A 23,275-nucleotide genomic window follows, 5' to 3' on the forward strand; every position below is an offset into this window, starting at 1 on the left:
ATAGTCTGTACCCCTGAATAATAACCCTATACTAGTCTGTACCCCTGTATAACAACTCCTATATAACACCCCTATAATAGTCTGTACCCCTGAATAATAACCCTATAATAGTCTGTACTCCTGTATAACAACTCCTATATAGCAGCCATATAATAGTATGTACCCCTGTATAACAACTCCTATATAACACCCATATAATAGTATGTACCCCTGTATAACAACTCCTATATAACACCCATATAATGGTATGTACCCCTGTATAACAACTCCTATATAACACCCATATAATAGTCTGTACCCCTGTATAACAACTCCTATATAACACCCATATAATAGTCTGTACCCCTGTATAACAACTCCTATATAACACCCATATAATAGTCTGTACCCCTGTATAACAACTCCTATATAACACCCATATAATTGTCTGTACCCCTGTATAACAACTCCTATATAACACCCATATAATAGTCTGTACCCCTGTATAACAACTCCTATATAACAGCCATATAATAGTCTGTACCCCTGTATAACAACTCCTATATAACACCCATATAATAGTCTGTACCCCTGTATAACAACTCCTATATAACACCCATATAATAGTATGTACCCCTGTATAACAACTCCTATATAACACCCATATAATAGTCTGTACCCCTTCTAACAATCCTATAATAGTCTGTACCCCTGTATAACAACTCCTATATAACACCCATATACTTGTCTGTACCTCTGTATAATAATCCTATAATTGTCTGTACCCCTGTATAGCAGCCCTGTATAATAACCCTATAATTGTCTGTACCCCTGTATAACAACCCCTATATAATACCCATATAATTGTCTGTACCCCTGTGTAATAACCCTATAATAGTCTGTACCCCTGAATAATAACCCTATACTAGTCTGTACCCCTGTATAACAACTCCTATATAACACCCCTATAATAGTCTGTACCCCTGAATAATAACCCTATACTAGTCTGTACCCCTGTATAACAACTCCTATATAACACCCCTATAATAGGCTGTACCCCTGTTCTCTTATGGATCCGCCCCTTTAAAAAAAGAATAACCCTATAATAGTATGTACCCCTGTATAACAACTCCTATATAACACCCCTATAATAGTCTGTACCCCTGAATAATAACCCTATACTAGTCTGTACCCCTGTATAACAACTCCTATATAACACCCCTATAATAGTCTGTACCCCTGAATAATAACCCTATAATAGTCTGTACCCCTGTATAACAACTCCTATATAGCAGCCATATAATAGTATGTACCCCTGTATAACAACTCCTATATAACACCCATATAATTGTCTGTACCCCTGTATAACAACTCCTATATAACAGCCATATAATAGTATGTACCCCTGTATAACAACTCCTATATAACACCCATATAATGGTTTGTACCCCTGTATAACAACTCCTATATAACACCCATATAATAGTCTGTACCCCTGTATAACAACTCCTATATAACACACATATAATAGTCTGTACCCCTGTATAACAACTCCTATATAACACCCATATAATTGTCTGTACCCCTGTATAACAACTCCTATATAACACCCATATAATAGTCTGTACCCCTGTATAACAACTCCTATATAACAGCCATATAATAGTCTGTACCCCTGTATAACAACTCCTATATAACACCCATATAATAGTATGTACCCCTGTATAACAACTCCTATATAACACCCATATAATAGTCTGTACCCCTTCTAACAATCCTATAATAGTCTGTACCCCTGTATAACAACTCCTATATAACACCCATATACTTGTCTGTACCTCTGTATAATAATCCTATAATTGTCTGTACCCCTGTATAGCAGCCCTGTATAATAACCCTATAATTGTCTGTACCCCTGTATAACAACCCCTATATAACACCCATATAATTGTCTGTACCCCTGTGTAATAACCCTATAATTGTCTGTACCCCTGTATAACAACCCTACAATAGGCTATACCCCTGTATAACAACCCTATAATATTCTGTACCCCTGTATAACAGCCCTGTATAATAACCCAATAATAGTCTGTACCCCTGTTCTCTCCCCTGTTCTCTTATGGCCCCTTTAAACATTTTTTTTATCCTAAAATGACATACCCAAATCTAACTGCCTGTAGCTCAGGAATTGAAGCAAGGATATGCATATTCTTGATACCATTTGAAGGGAAACACTTTGAAGATTGTGTAAATGTGAAATGAATGTGGAAGAATATAACACATTAGATCTGGTAAAAGAAAATACAAAGGCCTTAATGTATTATTTCAGCTCAAGCGCAATTTAGATTTTGGCCACTAGATGACAGCAGCAACGTTTTAGACAGATCCAATGAACCATTGCATTTCTGTTCAAAATTCTGTATCAAGACTGCCCAAATGTGCCTAATTGGTTTATTAATAATTTTTCACGTCCATAACTGTGCATTCTACTCAAACAATAGCATGGCATTCGTTCACTGTAATTAGCTACTGTAAATTCTGCCAATATCAGATGTGTCTATGTCCTGAGAAATGTTCTTGTTACTGCATCCTCATGCTAATCGCATTAGCCTGCTTTACCGATTCTGAATTAACACCCCTATAATAGTCTGTACCCCTGTATAACAACCCTATAATAGTCTGTACCCCTGTATAACAACCCTATAATAGTCTGTGCCCCTGTATAACAACCCTATAATAGTCTGTACCCCTGTATAACAACCCTATAAAAGTCTGTACCCCTGTATAACAACCCTATAAAAGTCTGTACCCGTATATAACAACCCTATAATAGTCTGTACCCTTTATAACAGCCATAGAATGTAACTCACCTCTAATCCTGTTCAGAATGTCACAGTTTCACAGTGTTTCTCCCAATGAAACAGGGTTCCTTTCAGTAGGAAGTGTTGTAGTAGTGGGGAGCTGGTTTCTAGACAACACACAGAATTGTCACGGTCAGTATGAACATAAGACTCTCTCACTCACACTCTAACATACACTCTAACACATGCCTTAGCAATGATCTGGGGTGCATCCCAAATCACACCTTATTCCCTACTGTAGGTATGATCTGACAGGTAATCAATCTACAGTACTGCTCTTTTCCTTCAACAGACAGGCCTTTCTACCTCTCCTCCCTCACCTCCTTAGTTTATGTAACAGAGCACAGTCCATTCCATTATCACCTCCTTCATGACAAGTTTATCTATAGGCTGACATCAGCCCTGTCTCTCCAGGACTATCTTTCCATCCCTCTGTCTCTCCATCCTTCCATCTCATCATATCCTGGCACCTTAAACCCCCTCAACACCTGATCCAGGATGCTCTTGGGAGGTTTCTCACTGTTTTACCTCATGCCCTCTTTGTGTTGATCAGGTTACAGCTCCTGACGTCACTAGTGGGGAGGGTTAGGCAGCTTGTCAGACAGTAGCTTCAGGCTATGGTTTCTTCTCTGACCCTTTGTCTTCATCTGATTCTTGACGCCATGCAGACAGAATCAGGATCCCATTCTAAGATAACAAGAAGTTTGTACACAAAGCAAGTTTCCACAAAGTATGTATTTCCCCCTGCCCTACCGACCCCTTCTATGGTGTGTGTGTGTGTGTGTGTGTGTGTGTGTGTGTGTGTGTGTGTGTGTGTGTGTGTGTGTGTGTCATTCTATACATGAACCCGTATTAACCACTCCATCCGACCAACTGATATGCAGGAGGGAAAGGATCCTGGTTGTCAGTCAGATGCCTTGTTGAGGCCCCGGGCCACGGCTCTGAGAACACGATGATGTCGAATAGATAAGTACTGAAGGAAAATTTTGAGGAGAGACTGTGACTGTTGTTAGCATGGGGAGCCTCTTTGTCTGAGGTAAACTCATCTCAGGACTGGGGACGTATTAAGGCTTGTCTCTTGTTGTTTTGGTTGTTAATTAACTAGAACATTGACAGTGTTCTATACCAAGACACAAAACATGCCACAACTTAAGTTCATGCCAAGAGGAACTTCAGTTACATACATTTGGAAATATCTATTTTATATTTTTTACTTTCTAGAACAAGTTTCTGTTCCAGTCTGTAGTGTGATTGTATTAAACTGACACAGTGGTTGTTGTACCAGCATGGCCAGGACACTGCCTGTCAGTCACAGATTACAGCCCACTCTCTCAAACTGTGACCAAAGGGCGATGTAGTATGTATAGCATGGTGATGATTGTCAGTACAGTTAGCTAAACCACATGTAGATGTGGAACAAGGCTAGTAGTGGGAGTTCACAGCTGCATATCAGTGCCGTGACACCTTCTATGATGCTAGATACAATTTAGACTATTCAGTGGGTACACAGTGACAGGTAGGAAATGCCTTGTGCCTGTAACCATCTTAAACTGTTGACCCTTCAACTCAGTTCCTCTGAGAACACTTCACGTCGGCAGAAAACCCAGTTAGCTAATTTAATCTCAGGGTGTTTATAGGGAATCTGTCTTCCCTGGTTACTGTCGTACCGGCCTCTCAAACATCCTTGGTTACCGTCGTACCGGCCTCTCAAACATCCTTGACCTGCTATCTAAACATTCATGCACAGTTAATTCACAATGAAAAGAATAGATGTCATATCAGAGTTAAGTAATACATCAATAGATATTACTGTTCTCCCAGACCATGGGTACATTCCAAATGATACCCTATTCCCTCTTGACCCTGGTCAAAAGTAGTGTACTGTACAGTACACGGGATTATAAGCATGTAATCCTGCTTCCTTTCCTCCACACGTGACACAGATACTCAGGCAATACAGGCAGAGCATGGAATCAGTATTTCTCCTCTGTGTGTTGTACTGTTGAAGTGGTGGTCTTTTGGGATGGTACGTGCATGGATGTGATGGTCCTGTGATGGGCCTGCCGTGCCTCTCTGGGTGGGCTGAGGTTTCAGCAGCTGGCAGCTGCACCCGGTCCCGAATGGACTGACCTTGTCCCGCCAAACACACACACGCGCACGCACACTCTGTCCCGTCTGGACTGACCCAGTCCCATTAAACAGTCTTAGGAGGTGACTGTTTCCCCTCTGCCAAATTCCACCCCCAGCCCTTCCACTTCCAGAGAGAAAAGGATGTACATTAGAGCTGGACATTAAGGAGATGTAGCCAGTGTCCCTTCTATCCAAACACAACCAGAGACACAACCCAACTAAAACTGTATTATAGGTACCGATTGTAGACTGTTTATGATCTCAATCAGTGAAGGGCAACTCTGGTACTTGGAGTCTGCTGCTTTTCACTTTTTATCGCCAGAAATATGATCGCTCATGGAGTTGCCCCAGGTTTAAAACGCTGCTCTGAAACAGAACAAAAATCTCCTGCAGATACTCAGGCCCACGAGGACAGGAGCTGCCTTTGCCTGCCTGAGTATAATCATGATTTACTAGGATCATGTGTTTAACAGACGGGCGACAGGTTTTATTGGAATACAGAAATGATATTGACCTACTCTAGAGCTTGCTGAACATGCAGTCTAGCCCTGTAGGTGTAATTGTAACACTATAGTTAACACTACAGTTAACACTACAGTTAACACTACTGTTAACACTACAGTTAACACTACTGTTAACACTACAGTTAACACTACTGTTAACACTACAGTTAACACTACAGTTAACACTACTGTTAACACTACAGTTAACACTACTGTTAACACTACAGTTAACACTACTGTTAACACTACAGTTAACACTACAGTTAACACTACAGTTAACACTACTGTTAACACTACAGTTAACACTAGTTAACACTACTGTTAACACTACTGTTAACACTACTGTTAACACTACAGTTAACACTACTGTTAACACTACAGTTAACACTACAGTTAACAATACTGTTAACACTACAGTTAACACTACAGTTAACACTACTGTTAACACTACAGTTAACACTACTGTTAACACTACTGTTAACACTACTGTTAACACTACAGTTAACACTACTGTTAACACTACAGTTAACACTACAGTTAACAATACTGTTAACACTACAGTTAACACTACAGTTAACACTACTGTTAACACTACTGTTAACACTAGAGTTAACACTACAGTTAACACTACTGTTAACACTAGAGTTAACACTACTGTTAACACTACAGTTAACACTACAGTTAACACTACTATTAACACTAGAGTTAACACTACAGTTAACACTACAGTTAACACTACAGTTAACACTACTGTTAACACTACAGTTAACACTACTGTTAACACTACAGTTAACACTACTGTTAACACTACAGTTAACACTACTGTTAACACTACAGTTAACACTACAGTTAACACTACTGTTAACACTACAGTTAACACTACACTATCTCTCCCTAAAATTCTGCAGCACATCTGTTGTGTGACCTGGAATCCTGGTGAATCCAGATGGGGCGGTAGGGAAGTAATAACAGGGTTTAGGGTCAGCCAACTTCTCATCCTCGTCCAGGACCCAGACCCGCCCCATGTCCCACTCTCACCAGAACCATAATCATACCTTACAGACCTTAGAGTGTTCCTGAGATTTACAGACCAGTGACATCACTGCATAAATACAAGACTGTAATTCTGCTCTACAAGCATTCTCATGTTTTACTGTCCCACTCCCCGCCCCGGTGGCTCCATACCACACCTCTCATTCCCTCCGGTGCGTCTGGATGCATGGCATGCACGGGCGATTGAGTCTCTATCAAACAGCAATTACCTGTGCGTGAAAGGACAAGTCCTGTCATACTTACGGCAGGCAGGCAGGAAGGCAGGCAGGAAGGAAGGAAGGAAGGAAGGAAGGAAGGCAGGCAGGCAGGCAGGCAGGCAGGCTGGCAGGAAGGCAGGCAGGAAGGCAGGCAGGCGTACTGCATACTGTAAATACAGTGCCTTGCGAAAGTATTCGGCCCCCTTGAACTTTGCGACCTTTTGCCACTTTCAGGCTTCAAACATAAAGATATAAAACTGTATTTCTTTGTGAAGAATCAACAACAAGTGGGACACAATCATGAAGTGGAACGACATTTATTGGATATTTCAAACTTTTTTAACAAATCAAATTATTCAGACACCTTACTTTCAGTGCAGCAAACTCTCTCCAGAAGTTCAGTGAGGATCTCTGAATGATCCAATGTTGACCTAAATGACTAATGATGATAAATACAATCCACCTGTGTGTAATCAAGTCTCCGTATAAATGCACCTGCACTGTGATAGTCTCAGAGGTCCGTTAAAAGCAAAGAGAGCATCATGAAGAACAAGGAACACACCAGGCAGGTCCGAGATACTGTTGTGAAGAAGTTTAAAGCCGGATTTGGATACAAAAAGATTTCCCAAGCTTTAAACATCCCAAGGAGCACTGTGTAAGCGATAATATTGAAATGGAAGGAGTATCAGACCACTGCAAATCTACCAAGACCTGGCCGTCCCTCTAAACTTTCAGCTCATACAAGGAGAAGACTGATCAGAGATGCAGCCAAGAGGCCCATAATCACTCTGGATGAACTGCAGAGATCTACAGCTGAGGTGGGAGACTCTGTCCATAGGACAACAATCAGTCTTATATTGCACAAATCTGGCCTTTATGGAAGAGTGGCAAGAAGAAAGCCATTTCTTAAAGATATCCATAAAAAGTGTTGTTTAAAGTTTGCCACAAGCCACCTGGGAGACACACCAAACATGTGGAAGAAGGTGCTCTGGTCAGATGAAACCAAAATTGAACTTTTTGGCAACAATGCAAAATGTTATGTTTGGCGTAAAAGCAACACAGCTCATCACCCTGAACACACCATCCCCACTGTCAAACATGGTGGTGGCAGCATCATGGTTTGGGCCTGCTTTTCTTCAGCAGGGACAGGGAAGATGGTTAAAATTGATGGGAAGATGGATGGAGCCAAATACAGGACCATTCTGGAAGAACCTGATGGAGTCTGCAAAAGACCTGAGACTGGGACGGAGATTTGTCTTCCAACAAGACAATGATCCAAAACATAAAGCAAAATCTACAATGGAATGGTTCAAAAATAAACATATCCAGGTGTTAGAATGGCCAAGTCAAAGTCCAGACCTGAATCCAACCGAGAATCTGTGGAAAGAACTGAAAACTGCTGTTCACAAATGCTCTCCATCCAACCTCACTGAGCTCGAGCTGTTTTGCAAGGAGGAATGGGGAAAAAATTCAGTCTCTCGATGTGCAACACTGATAGAGACATACCCCAAGCGACTTACAGCTGTAATCGCAGCAAAAGGTGGCGCTACAAAGTATTAACTTAAGGGGGCTGAATAATCTAGCACGCCCAATTTTTCAGTTTTTGATTTGTTAAAAAGTTTGAAATATCCAATAAATGTCGTTCCACTTCATGAATGTGTCCCACTTGTTGTTGATTCTTCACAAAAAAAATACAGTTTTATATCTTTATGTTTGAAGCCTGAAATGTGGCAAAAGGTCGCAAAGTTCAAGGGGGCCAAATACTTTCGCAAGGCACTGTATATGCATGTGGACGTGGTACTTCCCTGGATGTTATGGTGATAGCTGTCTGTGCATGTAGAAGAGCTGTGTGTGTGTCTGTACATTCATGTCTGTGTGTGTGTGTCTGTACATTCATGTCTGTGTGTGTTTCTGTACATTCATGTCTGTGTGTGTGTCTGTACATTCATGTCTGTGTGTGTGTCTGTACGTTCATGTCTGTGTGTGTGTGTCTGTACATTCATGTCTGTGTGTGTGTGTCTGTACATGCATGTCTGTGTGTGTGTCTGTACGTTCATGTCTGTGTGTGTGTCTGTACGTTCATGTCTGTGTGTGTGTCTGTACATTCATGTCTGTGTGTGTGTCCGTACATTCATCAAATCAAATCAAATGTATTTATAAAGCCCTTCTTACATCAGCTGATGTCTCAAAATGCTGTACAGAAACCCAGCCTAAAACCCCAAACAGCAAGCAATGCAGGTGTAGAATCATGGTGGCTAGGAAAAACTCCTTGGCACCGTGTTTCTAAACCTGCATTCAAGTGTGTGTGTCTGTACATTCATGTCTGTGTGTGTGTCTGTACATTCATGTCTGTGTGTGTGTGTCTGTACATTCATGTCTGTGTGTGTGTCTGTACATTCATGTCTGTGTGTGTGTCTGTACATTCGTGTCTGTGTGTGTGTCTGTACATTCATGTCTGTGTGTGTGTGTGTCTGTACATTCATGTCTGTGTGTGTGTCTGTACTAAGAACATCCACTACTATCTCCACGAGACCAGCGCTGCCTGCAGGTCTGCCAACGTGGCAGAAAGAGTATGTGTCTCAAATGGCACCCTATTCCATATATGCCCCATTAGTCTCTGGTCAAAAGTAGTGCACTATATAGGGAATAGGGTGCCATTTGGGATGCACTCACAGTGGGCCTACAAATCTGACTACTTTCAAGTATAATATATCTATATATACTGAATAAAAATATAAGCTCAACATGTAAAGTGAAATAAAAGCTCCCAGAAATGTTCCATACTCATAAAAAGCTTATTTCTCTCAAATGTTGTGCACAAATAGTTTACATCCCTGTAAGTGAGCATTTCCCCTTTGCCAAGATAATCCATCCACCTGACAGGTGTGGCATATCAAGAAGCTGATTAAACAGCATGATTGTTAGACAGGTGCACCTTGTGCTGGGGACAATAAAAGGCCACTCTAAAATGTGCAGTTTTGTCACACAGCACAATGCCACAGATGTCTCAAGTTTTGAGGGAGCGTGCAAATCCTGACTCCAGTAATGTCCACCAGAGCTGTTGCCAGAGAATTTTATAATAAATTCGCTACCATAAGCCGCCTCCAAAGTTGTTATCGAGAATTTGGCATTACGTCCAACCGGCCTTACAACCGCAGAACAATTGTAACTACGTCAGCCCAGGACCTCCACATCAGGGCTTCTTCAACTGTGGGATCGTCTGAGACCAGCCACCCGGACACCTGACTGCAGTTCGGCGTCGTACCAGACTTCAGTGGGCAAATGCTCACCTTCGATGGCCACTGGCACGCTGGAGAAGTGTGCTCTTCACGGATGAATCTCGATTTCAACTGTACCAGGCAGATGGTAGACGTTGGTAGACGTATGACGTTGTGTGGGCGAGCGGTTTGCTGATGTCAACATTGGTATGAGCTGGCATAAGCTACGGACAATGAACACAATTGCATTTTGTCGATGGCAATTTGAATGCGACGAGATTCTGAGGCCCATTGTCTTGCCATTCATCCGCCACCATCACCTCATGTTTCAGCATGATAATACACGGCCCCGTGTCGCATGGATCTGTACACAATTCCTGGAAGCTGAAAATGTCCCAGTTCTTCCATGGCCTGCATACTCAGCAGACATGTCACCCATTGAGCATGTTCGGGATGCTCTGGACCGACGTATACGACAGCGGGTTCCAGTTCCGACCAATATCCAGCAACTTCACACAGCCATTGAAGAGGAGTGGGACAACATTCCACGAGCCACAATCAACAGCCTGATCAACTCTATGCAAAGGAGATGTGTCGCGCTCCATGTGGCAAATGGTGGTCACACCAGATAGTGACAGGTTGTCTGATCGACGCCCCTAGCTTTTTTTTCAAGTATATGTGACCAACAGATGTATATCTGTATTCCCAGTCATGTGAAATAAATAGATTAGGACCTATATTTGATTTAAATGGACTGATTTCCTTATATGAACTGTAACTCTGTAAAATCTTTGAAATTGTTGCATGTTTTGTTTATATTTTTGCTCAGTGTCGTTATAGTAGGTCATTGAATTATCCAGTATAACTTTAGATGACTTTATGTTTGATATGCAGCTGCTGCTATTAGAGAACTGGGATTAGTGTTCTACAGAAGGCAGAGTAGCAGTAACCATGCTGCCTCTGTTAGATAAGGCATTCAGCGCTGTGGGACTGCCATCTAAAGTTCAACACTGATCAAGCAGCTTGTGTAGTTGGAGGAGTACAAGAGTCCCTTTAAGGAGGTGTCAATGGAGGAATGTGTGTCTGGGCTATATGGACAAAAATCCACATTGTGATAAACTGCCTGAAATGATGCGATAACGATAAACATAAAGAACAAAAATATGCACCACATTATTTTAAAATGATCCTTTAGTGTGATGGTTGTAGGCATCAATTGTCCTTTTTTGTAGGCTACTTATCATAATGAACGATATCAGCAAAATGCCTACAATAAGTGATCGGTGTGGTCCATGTTGACAATTTTTGGTTTATTGTCGCAGCTATTGTGTGTGTGTGTGTGTGTGTCACTTGTCATCACACACATACAGTCATTAACATCAATGCTTTACTGCATGTTGTTTGTATTCTGATCTCATGTTCAGAGGTTACTTTACACTACAAAGTTCACTCTGTAAAATTCAAGGATATTATTATACTTCCTATTAAACAATGGTTTGTTTTCCCAAGATTATAAATGGCACCTCACTGTCTGGTGGGAACAGATTTAGTTCTTCAAAAATGACACCCTATTCTTCCAAATCTGTGTAATTTTAGATGACTTACTTAGTCCTCTTTGTCCTGGGTGAGAAATAAGGCTGCAACAATCTTCTACCACTGGAGTCTGTCTTTGGCTACAGCTTGAGCCTTGTTTGTGTCCCATTTAGGATGCTACTTATTTAAACCTCCACCTGCCTTGACCTCAGGTAACTCTACCCAGAGAGAGGTGTGCCTGGGTCTGGGTAGGAGAAAGGTAAGCCCTGGGGTGTGGTGGTGCTGTGTCTAGGTGGGTCCTCCCCCAGGCCTGGAGCCAGGTTTTATCTTACACCTAATGGGCCGTGCCTCTTTGAAGATGGTGTTTGTCTGCTGTACAAACCAACCTTATCTGATTACTACAACTGCAGGTCTGGGACTCCACACACAGATCTGATTACCCCACTAGCGCAGAGATGGAGCTGAGCCAGTCTAAAGCCTGCCCTGTTTGGTTTGTCTGTAGGGAAAGACACTGGCAGCTGCATAAACCCTGACTCCCCACACTCTTTGTCTAGGTTTGATCTTGTCGCACACTTTGTCTACATCCCAAATGGGACCCTATTCCCTACATAGTGCACTCCTGGACAGGGCTCTGTTCAAAAGTAGTGCACTATATAAGGGATAGGGTGCCATTTCTTGGTTTGTTCTCCACAAACACTCTCGGTTTGTTCTCGACCTAGATACAGGAGGACAGGTGTATTTGTCCTGTTTGTGCACCCTGTCAGCCTATTACCAATTCAAGGCACTTTCATACTGTACCTGACAACAATGCCTTCAACCACAAATCCTCAGGCTTTGTCTAAAGCAACAGTTTTCCCAGCTTGTCTGACTGGCTAATACTGTGAAATGATGATATCCAACCCTGTTTAAATAGTTGAAAAGTGTTATGGTATTCTTTGAGTCAAGGATTATGTGTGATTTAGTAAGGTGTTAGAAGGGATATAATTTTACACCTGTCTGATAAACATAGATATTAGCCTGTCTATTAAACATAGATATCAGCCTGTCTGATAAACATAGATATTAGCCTGTCTATTAAACATAGATATCAGCCTGTCTGATAAAAATAGATATCCTGTGTTTTGCTTGAACACAGTATACAGTAACAGATATCTCTCTTATTTAGCATGCTTTGAAAAGCTGTTCATGTATCATTTCCTTTTACAGTGTTTATTTAGATTAAATGAATGCATCAGATCAAATGAGTATTTGGCCGAGTTACTACAGTACTGTTTTATCAGATGGACACATTAGTTCTATGCAGAGGTATTTTTCATCCAGTATTAGCCTCTTCTCCTCCTTCTCTCTGCTTTCCTCCTCTCCTATCTTCCCATTTATCTGTGTCACTTTGAGATGAGAAACACCAGACCAGCCTCGAGGTGTGATCATCATCGTCATGGAAACAGGGTTTATGCCTGTGGCGATATCACCACCATTAAATTCATTAATGTATTCACCATGGCGCTGTCTGAAATGACATCCTATTCCCTGCGTAGTGTTCTGTATAGGGAATATGGTCCCATTTGGGACCGAGCCTATATCCAGTTCCTCTGTGAAGGACCAGGCTTCTACTGTTCAGTAGTCTGGAGAGATGGGTTGATTTGGTCCATTTTCACACACAAAAAAATGAGTAAAGCGCTCATATAATTCATATAATTCAGAGCCAACAACTGCCACTCCAGTTTACCTCAAAGCTGTTTATTTTCCCAGAACGTACAGTAAATGAGCCCAGGGTCCTGCTCTTACTGTGAGGGCCGTTACGCTCAATCAACACCCTTCCTGTGTTTCTGGTTGTTTGAGTCAGCTGTGATGTTAGTTGACAGCAACTTCCCAAGAACCAGCCCTATTCACAGCACGCAAAGTACCGAGAGGGAGAGGGGGATAAAGAGAGAGAGAGAGGGATAAAGAGAGATAGAGAGAGGGATAAAGAGAGAGAAAGCGAGAGAAAGTGAGAGCGTGTGAGAGGAACAGAACAGTGTGGGGGAGATTGACTCTAGAGGAATCTGGGCTCAGGAAAGTACTAATTGCAGACAGGCAGGCCTGAACTCCTCCAACTCCTCTACATTCGCACACACAAACACAAACACACTCCTCTACCAGAGTCCACTACACTGCACCGGCTCCTTTCAATCAGACACAGAAATAGAGCTTTCAACCAGACACAGAAATAGAGCTTTCAACCAGACACAGAAATAGAGCTTTCAACCAGACACAGAAATAGAGCTTTCGACCAGACACAGAAATAGAGCTTTCAACCAGACACAGAAATAGAGCTTTCAACCAGACACAGAAATAGAGCTTTCAACCAGACACAGAAATAGAGCTTTTAACCAGACACAGAAATAGAGCTTTTAACCAGACACAGAAATAGAGCTTTTAACCAGACACAGAAATAGAGCTTTCAACCAGACACAGAAATAGAGCTTTTAACCAGACACAGAAATAGAGCTTTTAACCAGACACAGAAATAGAGTGATGTCTTCAGGCTTTGAGTCTTTGCATTTACATTCTGTACATCTTACAGAATAACATCCACTCAAATCTACTATACTGTAATTCAGGTGATTTAAGGGCTAGAAATTACTAGTGTTGTGTTGTAATTTAGTTCTGTCCTCAGAAGCAATTGTAGTTGAAAGTGGGTTATTACAAATTCAACTCAATAATTACATCAGACGGTATCCAGCTGCGAAACTGACTGAAAAATGATCCTGATGTATAACATCTTCCTGTGTTTCCTCTCCTCCACAGCTCCAGTATTCTACTTCGGAGGCACAGACTACCATGTGGATGAGAGTGATGGTTATGTGGAGGTCAAGGTGTATAGGACAGGCACTGACCTCTCTAAAACAGCCACGGTCACTGTACGCTCCAGGAAAACAGACCCTGTCTCTGCTGAAGGTAGACACAATACAACACAACACAACACACTGTATGTCTATGACAGCACACAGTCTACTGAATGTCAGTGTTCCTGTCCCTACAATACAATGCACTGCTCTCACACAGGGGACTGTACTACAATACACTGTCTTTGTGTTACAGCACACTGGCTTTACCACTGTGTTTAAAGAGTCATATAGAGCTGAGGGAAGGTTAACCAGGTGGAACAATATGCTTTAGTCCTCCTCAGGGTTTGTCTGTCTGTCACTCTGGTGGTGTGGAAGCAGAGAGAACGCCCAGAGTCCTCCTCAGGGTTTGTCTGTCTGTCACTCTGGTGGTGTGGAAGCAGAGAGAATGCCCAGAGTCCTCCTCAGGGTTTGTCTGTCTGTCACTCTGATGGTGTGGAAGCAGAGAGAACGCCCAGAGTCCTCCTCAGGGTTTGTCTGTCTGTCACTCTGGTGGTGTGGAAGCAGAGAGAACGCCCAGAGTCCTCCTCAGGGTTTGTCTGTCTGTCACTCTGGTGGTGTGGAAGCAGAGAGAACACCCAGAGAAACGCAGGCTGGATGTGTTGGGATGTTATATGACCTCTGGAATGTAAACAGTGCTCTGCTCAGCCCCAGCTATTGACCAGGACCCATAGTAGATAGGGTGCCATTTGGTATTTAACCCCAGTCTGGTAGTTGTTGGAAGGTGCATAGGAGGGTAGGCCTTCAGGGATGGGAGGGACAGGTTTGGGTGGGGCAAGGTTGGGTGGGACAAGATTGGGAGGGACAGGGTTGAGAGGGACAAAGTTGGGAGAGACAGGGTTAGGAAGGGGCAGGGTTGGGAGGGACAAGATTTGGGAGGGACAGGGTTGGGAGGGACAAGGTTGGGAGGGACAAGGTTGGGAGGGACAAGGTTGGGAGGGACAGAGTTGGGAGGGACAGGGTTGGGAGGGACAGGGTTGGGAGGGACAGAGTTGGGAGGGACAGAGTTGGGAGGGACAAAGTTGGGAGGGACAAGGTTGGGAGGGACAAGGTTGGGAGGGACAGAGTTGGGAGGGACAAGGTTGGGCGGTACAAGGTTGGGAGGGACAGAGTTGGGAGGGACAGAGTTGGGAGGGACAGGGTTGGGAGGGACAGTGTTGGGAATAAATCTGGAATGAGTAAAGACAGAGGAATGTAGACTGAATCCCTCACACACTGGTGTATAAGTCTGGATAAAGAGAGTATCTATATATCTCCTGAAACTAAAACCTTCCCCCTGCCTGCAGCCTTCCTCTTATCTCCTGCCCCGAGCACTCCTCATTGTCACGCCCTGGCCTTAATTATCTTTGTTTTCTTTATTATTTTGGTTAGGTCAGGGTGTGACAAGGGGGTTTTATGTGTTTTGTCTAGTCTAGGGGTTTATATGTTTATGGGGCTGTTTCCTGTCTAGGTAAATTGTATGTCTATGGTTGCCTAGATTGGTTCTCAATTAGAGGCAGCTGTCTATCGTTATCTCTAATTGGGAACCATATTTAGGCAGCCATATTCTTTGGGTATTTTGTGGGTGATTGATTCCTGTGTCAGTGTTTGTGCCACACGGGACTGGTTCGGTTAGTTCACGTTTATTGTATTTGTGTTCAGGTTGAGTTTTTCTTATTAAAAAACCATGTACACCTACCACGCTGCGTATTGGTCCGATCCTTGTTTCACCTCTTCAGAGGAAGAGGGGGAAATCTGCCATGACACTCATCTTCCTCGCTCTCTCTCTTTCTCTTTGTCTCTCTCTTTCTAACTCCTCTCTCTCTCCTCCCCTCCTCCCTCACTCCTCCCTTTCTCTCTCCCTCCCCACTGTCTCTCTTTCCCTCTCACTTCTTAATTATCTCTTCTCCAGCCCTCAGCTAAATATTATTTCTATCTAAACTGCCATCCCAAGCAGACACACATACTGAAGCTTTATAAAGCAGTTCCAAGCAGAGGGACACACAAAGCTGGTTCAGAAACACATAGTTGGGTCTGTGGGTCAGACGTCCATAGCTACTGTAGGGTTGGAAGCAGTCGGGGGTAAAGGCCATGCCATCAACACCCTGCCTCTTCATAGCTCTGAGTGGATGAAGAACATGTTTACACCCTCCTGGTGACCTAGGGAGATATCTGCTAATCTCAGCTTGTTACCTGTATAAAAGACACCTGTCCACAGAGGCAATCAATCAATCAGATTCCAAACTCTCCACCATGGCCAAGACCAAAGAGCTCTCCAAGGATGTCAGGGACAAGATTGTAGACCTACACAAGGCTGGAATGGGCTACAAGACCATCACCAAGCAGCTTGGTGAGAAGGTGACAACAGTTGGTGCGATTATTCGCAAATGGAAGAAACACAAAAGAACTGTCAATCTCCCTCGGCCTGGGGCTCCATGCAAGATCTCACCTCGTGGAGTTGCAATGATCATGAGAACGGTGAGGAATCAGCCCAGAACTACACGGGAGGATCTTGTCAATGATCTCAAGGCAGCTGGGACCATAGTCACCAAGAAAACAATTGGTAACACACTACGCCGTGAAGGACTGAAATCCTGCAGTGCCCGCAAGGTCCCCCTGCTCAAGAAAGCACATATACATGCCCATCTGAAGTTTGCCAATGAACATCTGAATGATTCAGAGGACAACTGGGTGAAAGTGTTGAGATGAGACCAAAATGGAACTCTTTGGCATCAACTCAACTCCCCGTGTTTGGAGGAGGAGGAATGCTGCCTATGACCCCAAGAACACCATCCCCACCGTCAAACATGAAGGTAGAAACATTATGATTTGGGGGTGTTTTCTGCTAAAGGGATAGGACAACTTCAAACGTACAAAATCAGCAGGGGATCAAATACTTTTTTCCCTCACTGTATGTACTGTTGAGAGATAGCAACATTTGATCAACATGTTGTGGTATTTCCTTTCATCTAACACACCTCTACTGATGATACTCCTGTGAATGATAGAGTCATAGGAGATCTAGGCCCATATGTATCAAGTGTCTCAGAGTAGGAGTACTCAGTCCCTCTCTCTCCTCTAGTGGGTATTGACTGTTTCTCCTCTCCTCTAGCCGGTGTGGACTACGTCGGTATCAGCAGGAACCTGGACTTCGCCCCGGGGGTCAGCCAGCAGACATTCAGGGTTACCATCCTGGATGACCTGGGTCAGCCGGTGCTGGAGGGGACCGAGACATTCGAGCTGATCCTCCGCATGCCCATGAACGGCATCCTGGGAGAACCGGGGAAGGCCACCATCTTCATCAACGACTCCGTCTCTGACCGTGAGTGAATCGTGCTGAGGAGGACTCTGGGTAACTCGGTATACTGCGTCCCAAATGCCACCTTATTCCCTATGTAGTGCACTACTTTTAACCAGGGCCCATAGCATCTAGTCAAAATGAGTGCACTATATGGGGAAAAGGGTGCCATTCGGGACACAGTTCGAGTCACAAGGTATCTGACTGTGAGTGAACCTAGCTGATTTAGTCACCACGTATCTGATTTGTCAGAATGCGTCTAATTATCAATGAACTATAAATATAGATTAAAACGGGCACTGGCATTTCATTCAGAAGTTGAGAAACATATCATACCTTGCTCTGACAAAACAGGGCATCTCCAAAACATACCAACACCAGTAAAGACGATTGAACAATGCTGCCAATTAAAACTTTGGTAATACATTACTGTAAGTGTCCATATAAATGCATTTATAAAGCCTTTATAAAGGCTTATAGTGCAATATAAGATCATCTGTAGACAGTTATGAGCATTATGTCATGGTTATGATCAACACTGTTTCTCTATGCACTTGATCTAATGTAGATGATTTGTTGATGTGATTGTCCTCTAACAGTGCCCAAGGTGCAGTTCCATGATGCCATGTACATGGGGCATGAGAACTCCGGTCAGATCTCAGTCGTGGTGTATCGTAGTGGAGACATCAGTTACAGGTCAACGGTCCGCTGTTACACCAGACAGGGCACCGCTCAGGTCATGATGGACTTCAACGAACGACCCAACACAGACGCTTCCATCATCACCTTCCTACCAGGTAACACTGAAAACTATTCTGTAAAACACTGTCAAAAAACAGGTAACACTGAAAACTATTCTGTAGAACACTGGAAAACAACTGGTAACACACTGACACAAGGAACACCTCGTAGGCCAAAAGGGTATCGTTTTTTTCAACAACTGGTTACCCCTTTTTGCTAATCTCTCTCAATCTCTCTCTCTCTTTTTCCTCCCATCTCCATCTCTATCCCTTCCCTCTCTTTCCAGGGGAGGTGGAGAAGCCGTGTGTTCTGTCCTTGGTTGATGACACGGAGCATGAGGAGGAGGAGGAGCTGAGGCTGGTGTTGGGGTCGCCCCGCAGTGAGTCTCCGTTCGGAGCGTCCATCGGGAAACAGAATGAGACTCTGGTCAAGATCAAGGACGAGGCAGATAGTAAGACTGACTGACTCATAGATGTAATCATTTCATCTGTAGAAAATAAAAGTTGCTCTATAATAGTCCCAGATACTTATTGCATTACTTCCCTTATTTTCTCAAGTTCATAATCTGCTAGTCTGCATCTTGTTCATTTGTTTTGGGGTGTGTCTCTTCAACTCATTCTACTTTGTGTGTCTGTTTGTAACATTGCTGAGGTCACACTGCTCCATGTCTGACTCTGTGACTCCCATCCATGTTATCCCCAGAGGCCATCATCAAGTTTGGGGAGACTAAGTTCAGCGTGAGTGAGCCTAGCGGGGCAGGCCAGGTGTCCATGGTGAAGATCCCAGTGCTGAGGGTAGGAGACACCTCCAAGGTGTCTGTGGTCCGCGTCCACACCAAGGACGGATCAGCCACCTCCGGAGAGGACTACCATCCTGTATCTGAAGGTGAGAAATGTCACAACCTCTCACATCAATACGGCCATGAGTTTTTCCTGACAGGGTGATCTGATTGGGATCCTGACCCTATGGAAATAATCCTCTTGATAAGGTAACTCGGTATCTGCAGTGTTTAGATGTTTCCTCTCTAACTTAGAGCCGTGTTGTTGTTGTTTACCCCAGACATTGAGTTCAAGGAGGGTGACACGGAGCACTACATCGAGGTGGAGATCTTGTATGATGGAGTCAGAGAGATGAGAGAAGCCTTCACTGTCCACCTGAAACCTGATGAGAACATGGTGGCTGAGACGCAGGTGAGGACTGGAACAATAACATCACATAGACTCAGCAATATGACGTTGACACAAGTAGCAGGATGAACGGAGAATATTGCAGATAAGCGGGTACGCTTCACTTACCTTCAACGTGATAGCTGAGGGACAAGAACAAGAGAGAAGTTTAGTTGTTGCGTTAGTCGCCCCTGATACATCACTACCTTTAACAACACTTCTATGTTTGATCTGTTTTTGTTCTGTCTGTCCTCAGATGAGTAAGGCCATTATCTACATAGAGGAGACCAACAGCATGGCGGACGTCACCTTCCCCTCCGTCCCCCAGGTGTTCTCCTTACTGCAGTATGACGACACCTCCAGGGCCAGAAATACCCCCTTGGTGGCAGGCTACCCCGTCGTCTGTGTCACGGTACGGAGAATGGTTTGTCAGGGACTTTTAACCTCCTAGTCCAGAGGTTTGTCCCAAATGGCACCCTATTCTCAGTTTAGTGCACTACATTTGGCGAGAGTCCCATGGGGAAGTGCACTATATAGGGAATAGGATACCTTTTAGGATGAAGGCCAAGGCATCATTCCATTCACTGTGAAAGTCCATTCAAAGTTGTTTCTTTGGTTTAGGAAAATGTCAATTAGGATTTAATTTGATATTGAAGCACAGGTGAGTGATGTTGATGAACAATGCACATTTTCCCTTGGACTATATTACAGTATATTTTGCCTCATTCCCAAGCACTCTCACTCCCTCCTCATTCTCTCCTCACTCCCTCCTCCCTCTCTCCCTCCCTCAGGCTTGTAACCCTAAGTACCCTGACTACGACAAGACTGGCTCCATCTGCATCAGCGAGCACATCAATGACACGCTGACACGCTATCGATGGTTGGTCAGCGCTCCAACCAGCCTGGACGGGGTCACCAGCTCCATGAGAGAGGTGGACTTTGATACCTTCTTCTCCTCCTCCAAGATCATCACCTTGGACTCTGTCTATTTCCAGGTAGAGAACACATTATCAGTGAACTGAGTGTGAATTTGGACTGGCTCAGTCAAAGAAAAGACCTAAAGTGAATGATTGAGATGACTGTATTGTTGTGATTGAGATGACTGTATTGTTGTGATTGAGATGACTGTATTGTTGTGATTGAGATGACTGTATTGTTGTGATTGAGATGACTGTATTGTTGTGATTGAGATGACTGTATTGATGTGATTGAGATGACTGTATTATTGTGATTGAGATGACTGTATTGATGTGATTGAGATGACTGTATTATTGTGATTGAGATGACTGTATTGATGTGATTGAGATGACAGTATTATTGTGATTGAGATGACTGTATTGATGTGATTGAGATGACAGTATTATTGTGATTGAGATGACTGTATTGATGTGATTGAGATGACTGTATTGTTGTGATTGAGAAGGCTGTATTGTTGTGATTGAGATGACTGTATTGTTGTGATTGAGATGACTGTATTGTTGTGATTGAGATGACTGTATTGTTGTGATTGAGATGACTGTATTGTTGTGATTGAGATGACTGTATTGATGTGATTGAGAAGGCTGTATTGATGTGAGATGGCCACCACTACTAAGTGAATGATCCAGTTGACTGTATTGATGTGAGCTGTGTGTCTCTCCCTCCAGGCTGGCTCTAGGGTGCAGTGTGCAGGCCGGGCTGTGAACTCTAACGGAGACGAGGGCCTGGAACTCAGCAGCTCCATAGTCTCCATCAGTATAGAGAATGGTATGTGCCAGCCTCGTGTGGTGGGTACAGTGGGCGCTGAGCCCTTCTCTGCCAAGCTACGCTACACCGGAGCAGAGGACCCAGACCACCCCAACCTCATCAAGATCACTGTCACCATGCCACACATAGACGGTGAGGAATACAGAGACTTCTTGTTTCTCTCTTATTTCTCTTTCTCTCTTCTATTTCTGACACTCTTTCTCTCTCTCTGTCATTCTTTCTCACTCTCTATTTCACTCTACCTCCCGCCCCTGCCTTTCTCTCTCCTAACCCTTTGTCTCTCCTCTCCTCTCTCCTCTCCCAGGCATGCTCCCTGTGGTCTCCACCCGTCCTCTGTCTAACTTTGAGCTGACGTTGAGTCCTGATGGTACTCGTGTGGGGAACCACCGCTGTTCTAACCTGCTGGACTTCACCGAGGTCAAGACCCGCCACGGCTTCATTACAGACGCCACCAAGAACCCTGAGGTGATCGGGGAGACCTCTCCCTACCAGTACAGCGCCCCCCTAAGGGGATCCAGCATACTGCGCTTCTACAGGAACCTCAACCTAGAGGCTTGTCTATGGGAGTTCACTAGTTACTATGACATGTCTGAGCTACTGTCAGACTGTGGAGGGACCATCGGTACAGACGGACAGGTGAGAGAGCTGTGTGTGTGTGTGTGTGTGTGTGAGTGCCTGTGGGGGCACTATCAGAACAGACAGACAGGTGAGCTGCCCCATCCCACCAGACCCCTGACCAATTGCAAAATAAGTAGGGGAAGAGTTGTCATGATCATTTCTTGGGAAGTGGTGTCATGATGATTTCTTAGGAAGTGGTGTCATGATGATTTCTTAGGAAGTGGTGTCATGATGATTTCTTAGGAAGCGGTTTCATGATGATTTCTTGGGAAGTGGTGTCATGATGATTTCTTGGGAAGTGGTGTCATGATGATTTCTTGAGAAGAGATGTTGTGATGATTTCTTGGGAAGAGATGTTGGGATTATTTCTTGGGAAGAGATGTTGTGATGATTTCTTGGGAAGAGATGTTGTGATGATTTCTTGGGAAGAGATGTCAGGATTTACTTGCTCAGTATTTGACCTCCAGTTCTTTCCTGTAACAGTTCTTGTAATTTTCCTATTCACCAACAGAATCCTTTACAGCCACATCTCTGTTACAGTGGGGCAAAAAAGTATTTAGTCAGCCACAAATTGTGCAAGTTCTCCCACTTAAAAAGATGAGAGAGGCCTGTAATTTTCATCATAGGTACACTTCAACTATGACAGACAAAATGAGAAAAAAATCCAGAAAATCACATTGTAGGAATTTGTATTAATTTATTTGCAAATTATGTTGGAAAATAAGTATTTGGTCACCTACAAACAAGCAAGATGTCTGGCTCTCACAGAACTGTAACTTCTTCTTTAAGAGGCTCCTCTGTCCTCCACTCATTACCTGTATTAATGGCACCTGTTTGAACTTGTTATCAGTATAAAAGACACCTGTCCACAACCTCAAACAGTCACACTCCAAACTCCACTATGGCCAAGGCCAAGAGCTGTCAAAGGACACCAGAAACAAAATTGTAGACCTGCACCAGGCTGGGAAGACTGAATCTGCAATAGGTAAGCAGCTTGGTTTGAAGAAATCAACTGTGGGAGCAATTATTAGGAAATGGAAGACATACAAGACCACTGATAATCTCCCTCGATCTGGGGCTCCACGTAAGATCTCACCCCGTGGGGTCAAAATGATCACAAGAACGGTGAGCAAAAATCCCAGAACCACACGGGGGGACCTAGTGAATGACCTGCAGAGAGCTGGGACCAAAGTAACAAAGCATACCATCAGTAACACACTACGCCGCCAGGGACTCAAATCCTGCAGTGCCAGACGTGTCCCCCTGCTTAAGCCAGTACATGTCCAGGCCTGTCTGAAGTTTGCTAGAGAGCATTTGGATGATCCAGAAGAAGATTGGGAGAAAGTCATATGGTCAGATGAAACCAAA

The 23,275-nt window shown here is 43.6% G+C and overlaps 1 protein-coding gene across 1 annotated transcript in view; it reads left to right on the forward strand.

The window, feature by feature from the left end:
• The window catches only part of LOC109905639 (FRAS1-related extracellular matrix protein 2), a 127,184-nt gene that overhangs the window by 86,196 nt on the left and 17,713 nt on the right, over nt 1-23,275 (forward strand). The window contains exons 9-18 of the mRNA XM_031790732.1: nt 14,262-14,411; nt 17,451-17,660; nt 18,236-18,433; nt 18,664-18,828; nt 19,080-19,262; nt 19,437-19,567; nt 19,800-19,955; nt 20,335-20,538; nt 21,190-21,421; nt 21,594-21,925. Coding sequence (XP_031646592.1) covers nt 14,262-14,411; nt 17,451-17,660; nt 18,236-18,433; nt 18,664-18,828; nt 19,080-19,262; nt 19,437-19,567; nt 19,800-19,955; nt 20,335-20,538; nt 21,190-21,421; nt 21,594-21,925 — 1,961 coding nt within the window. The remainder of the gene's footprint in view (nt 1-14,261; nt 14,412-17,450; nt 17,661-18,235; nt 18,434-18,663; nt 18,829-19,079; nt 19,263-19,436; nt 19,568-19,799; nt 19,956-20,334; nt 20,539-21,189; nt 21,422-21,593; nt 21,926-23,275) is intronic.

The sequence above is a fragment of the Oncorhynchus kisutch genome, linkage group LG15, assembly GCF_002021735.2.
Source record: "Oncorhynchus kisutch isolate 150728-3 linkage group LG15, Okis_V2, whole genome shotgun sequence".
In the NCBI taxonomy this organism is placed as follows: Eukaryota; Metazoa; Chordata; class Actinopteri; order Salmoniformes; family Salmonidae; genus Oncorhynchus; species Oncorhynchus kisutch.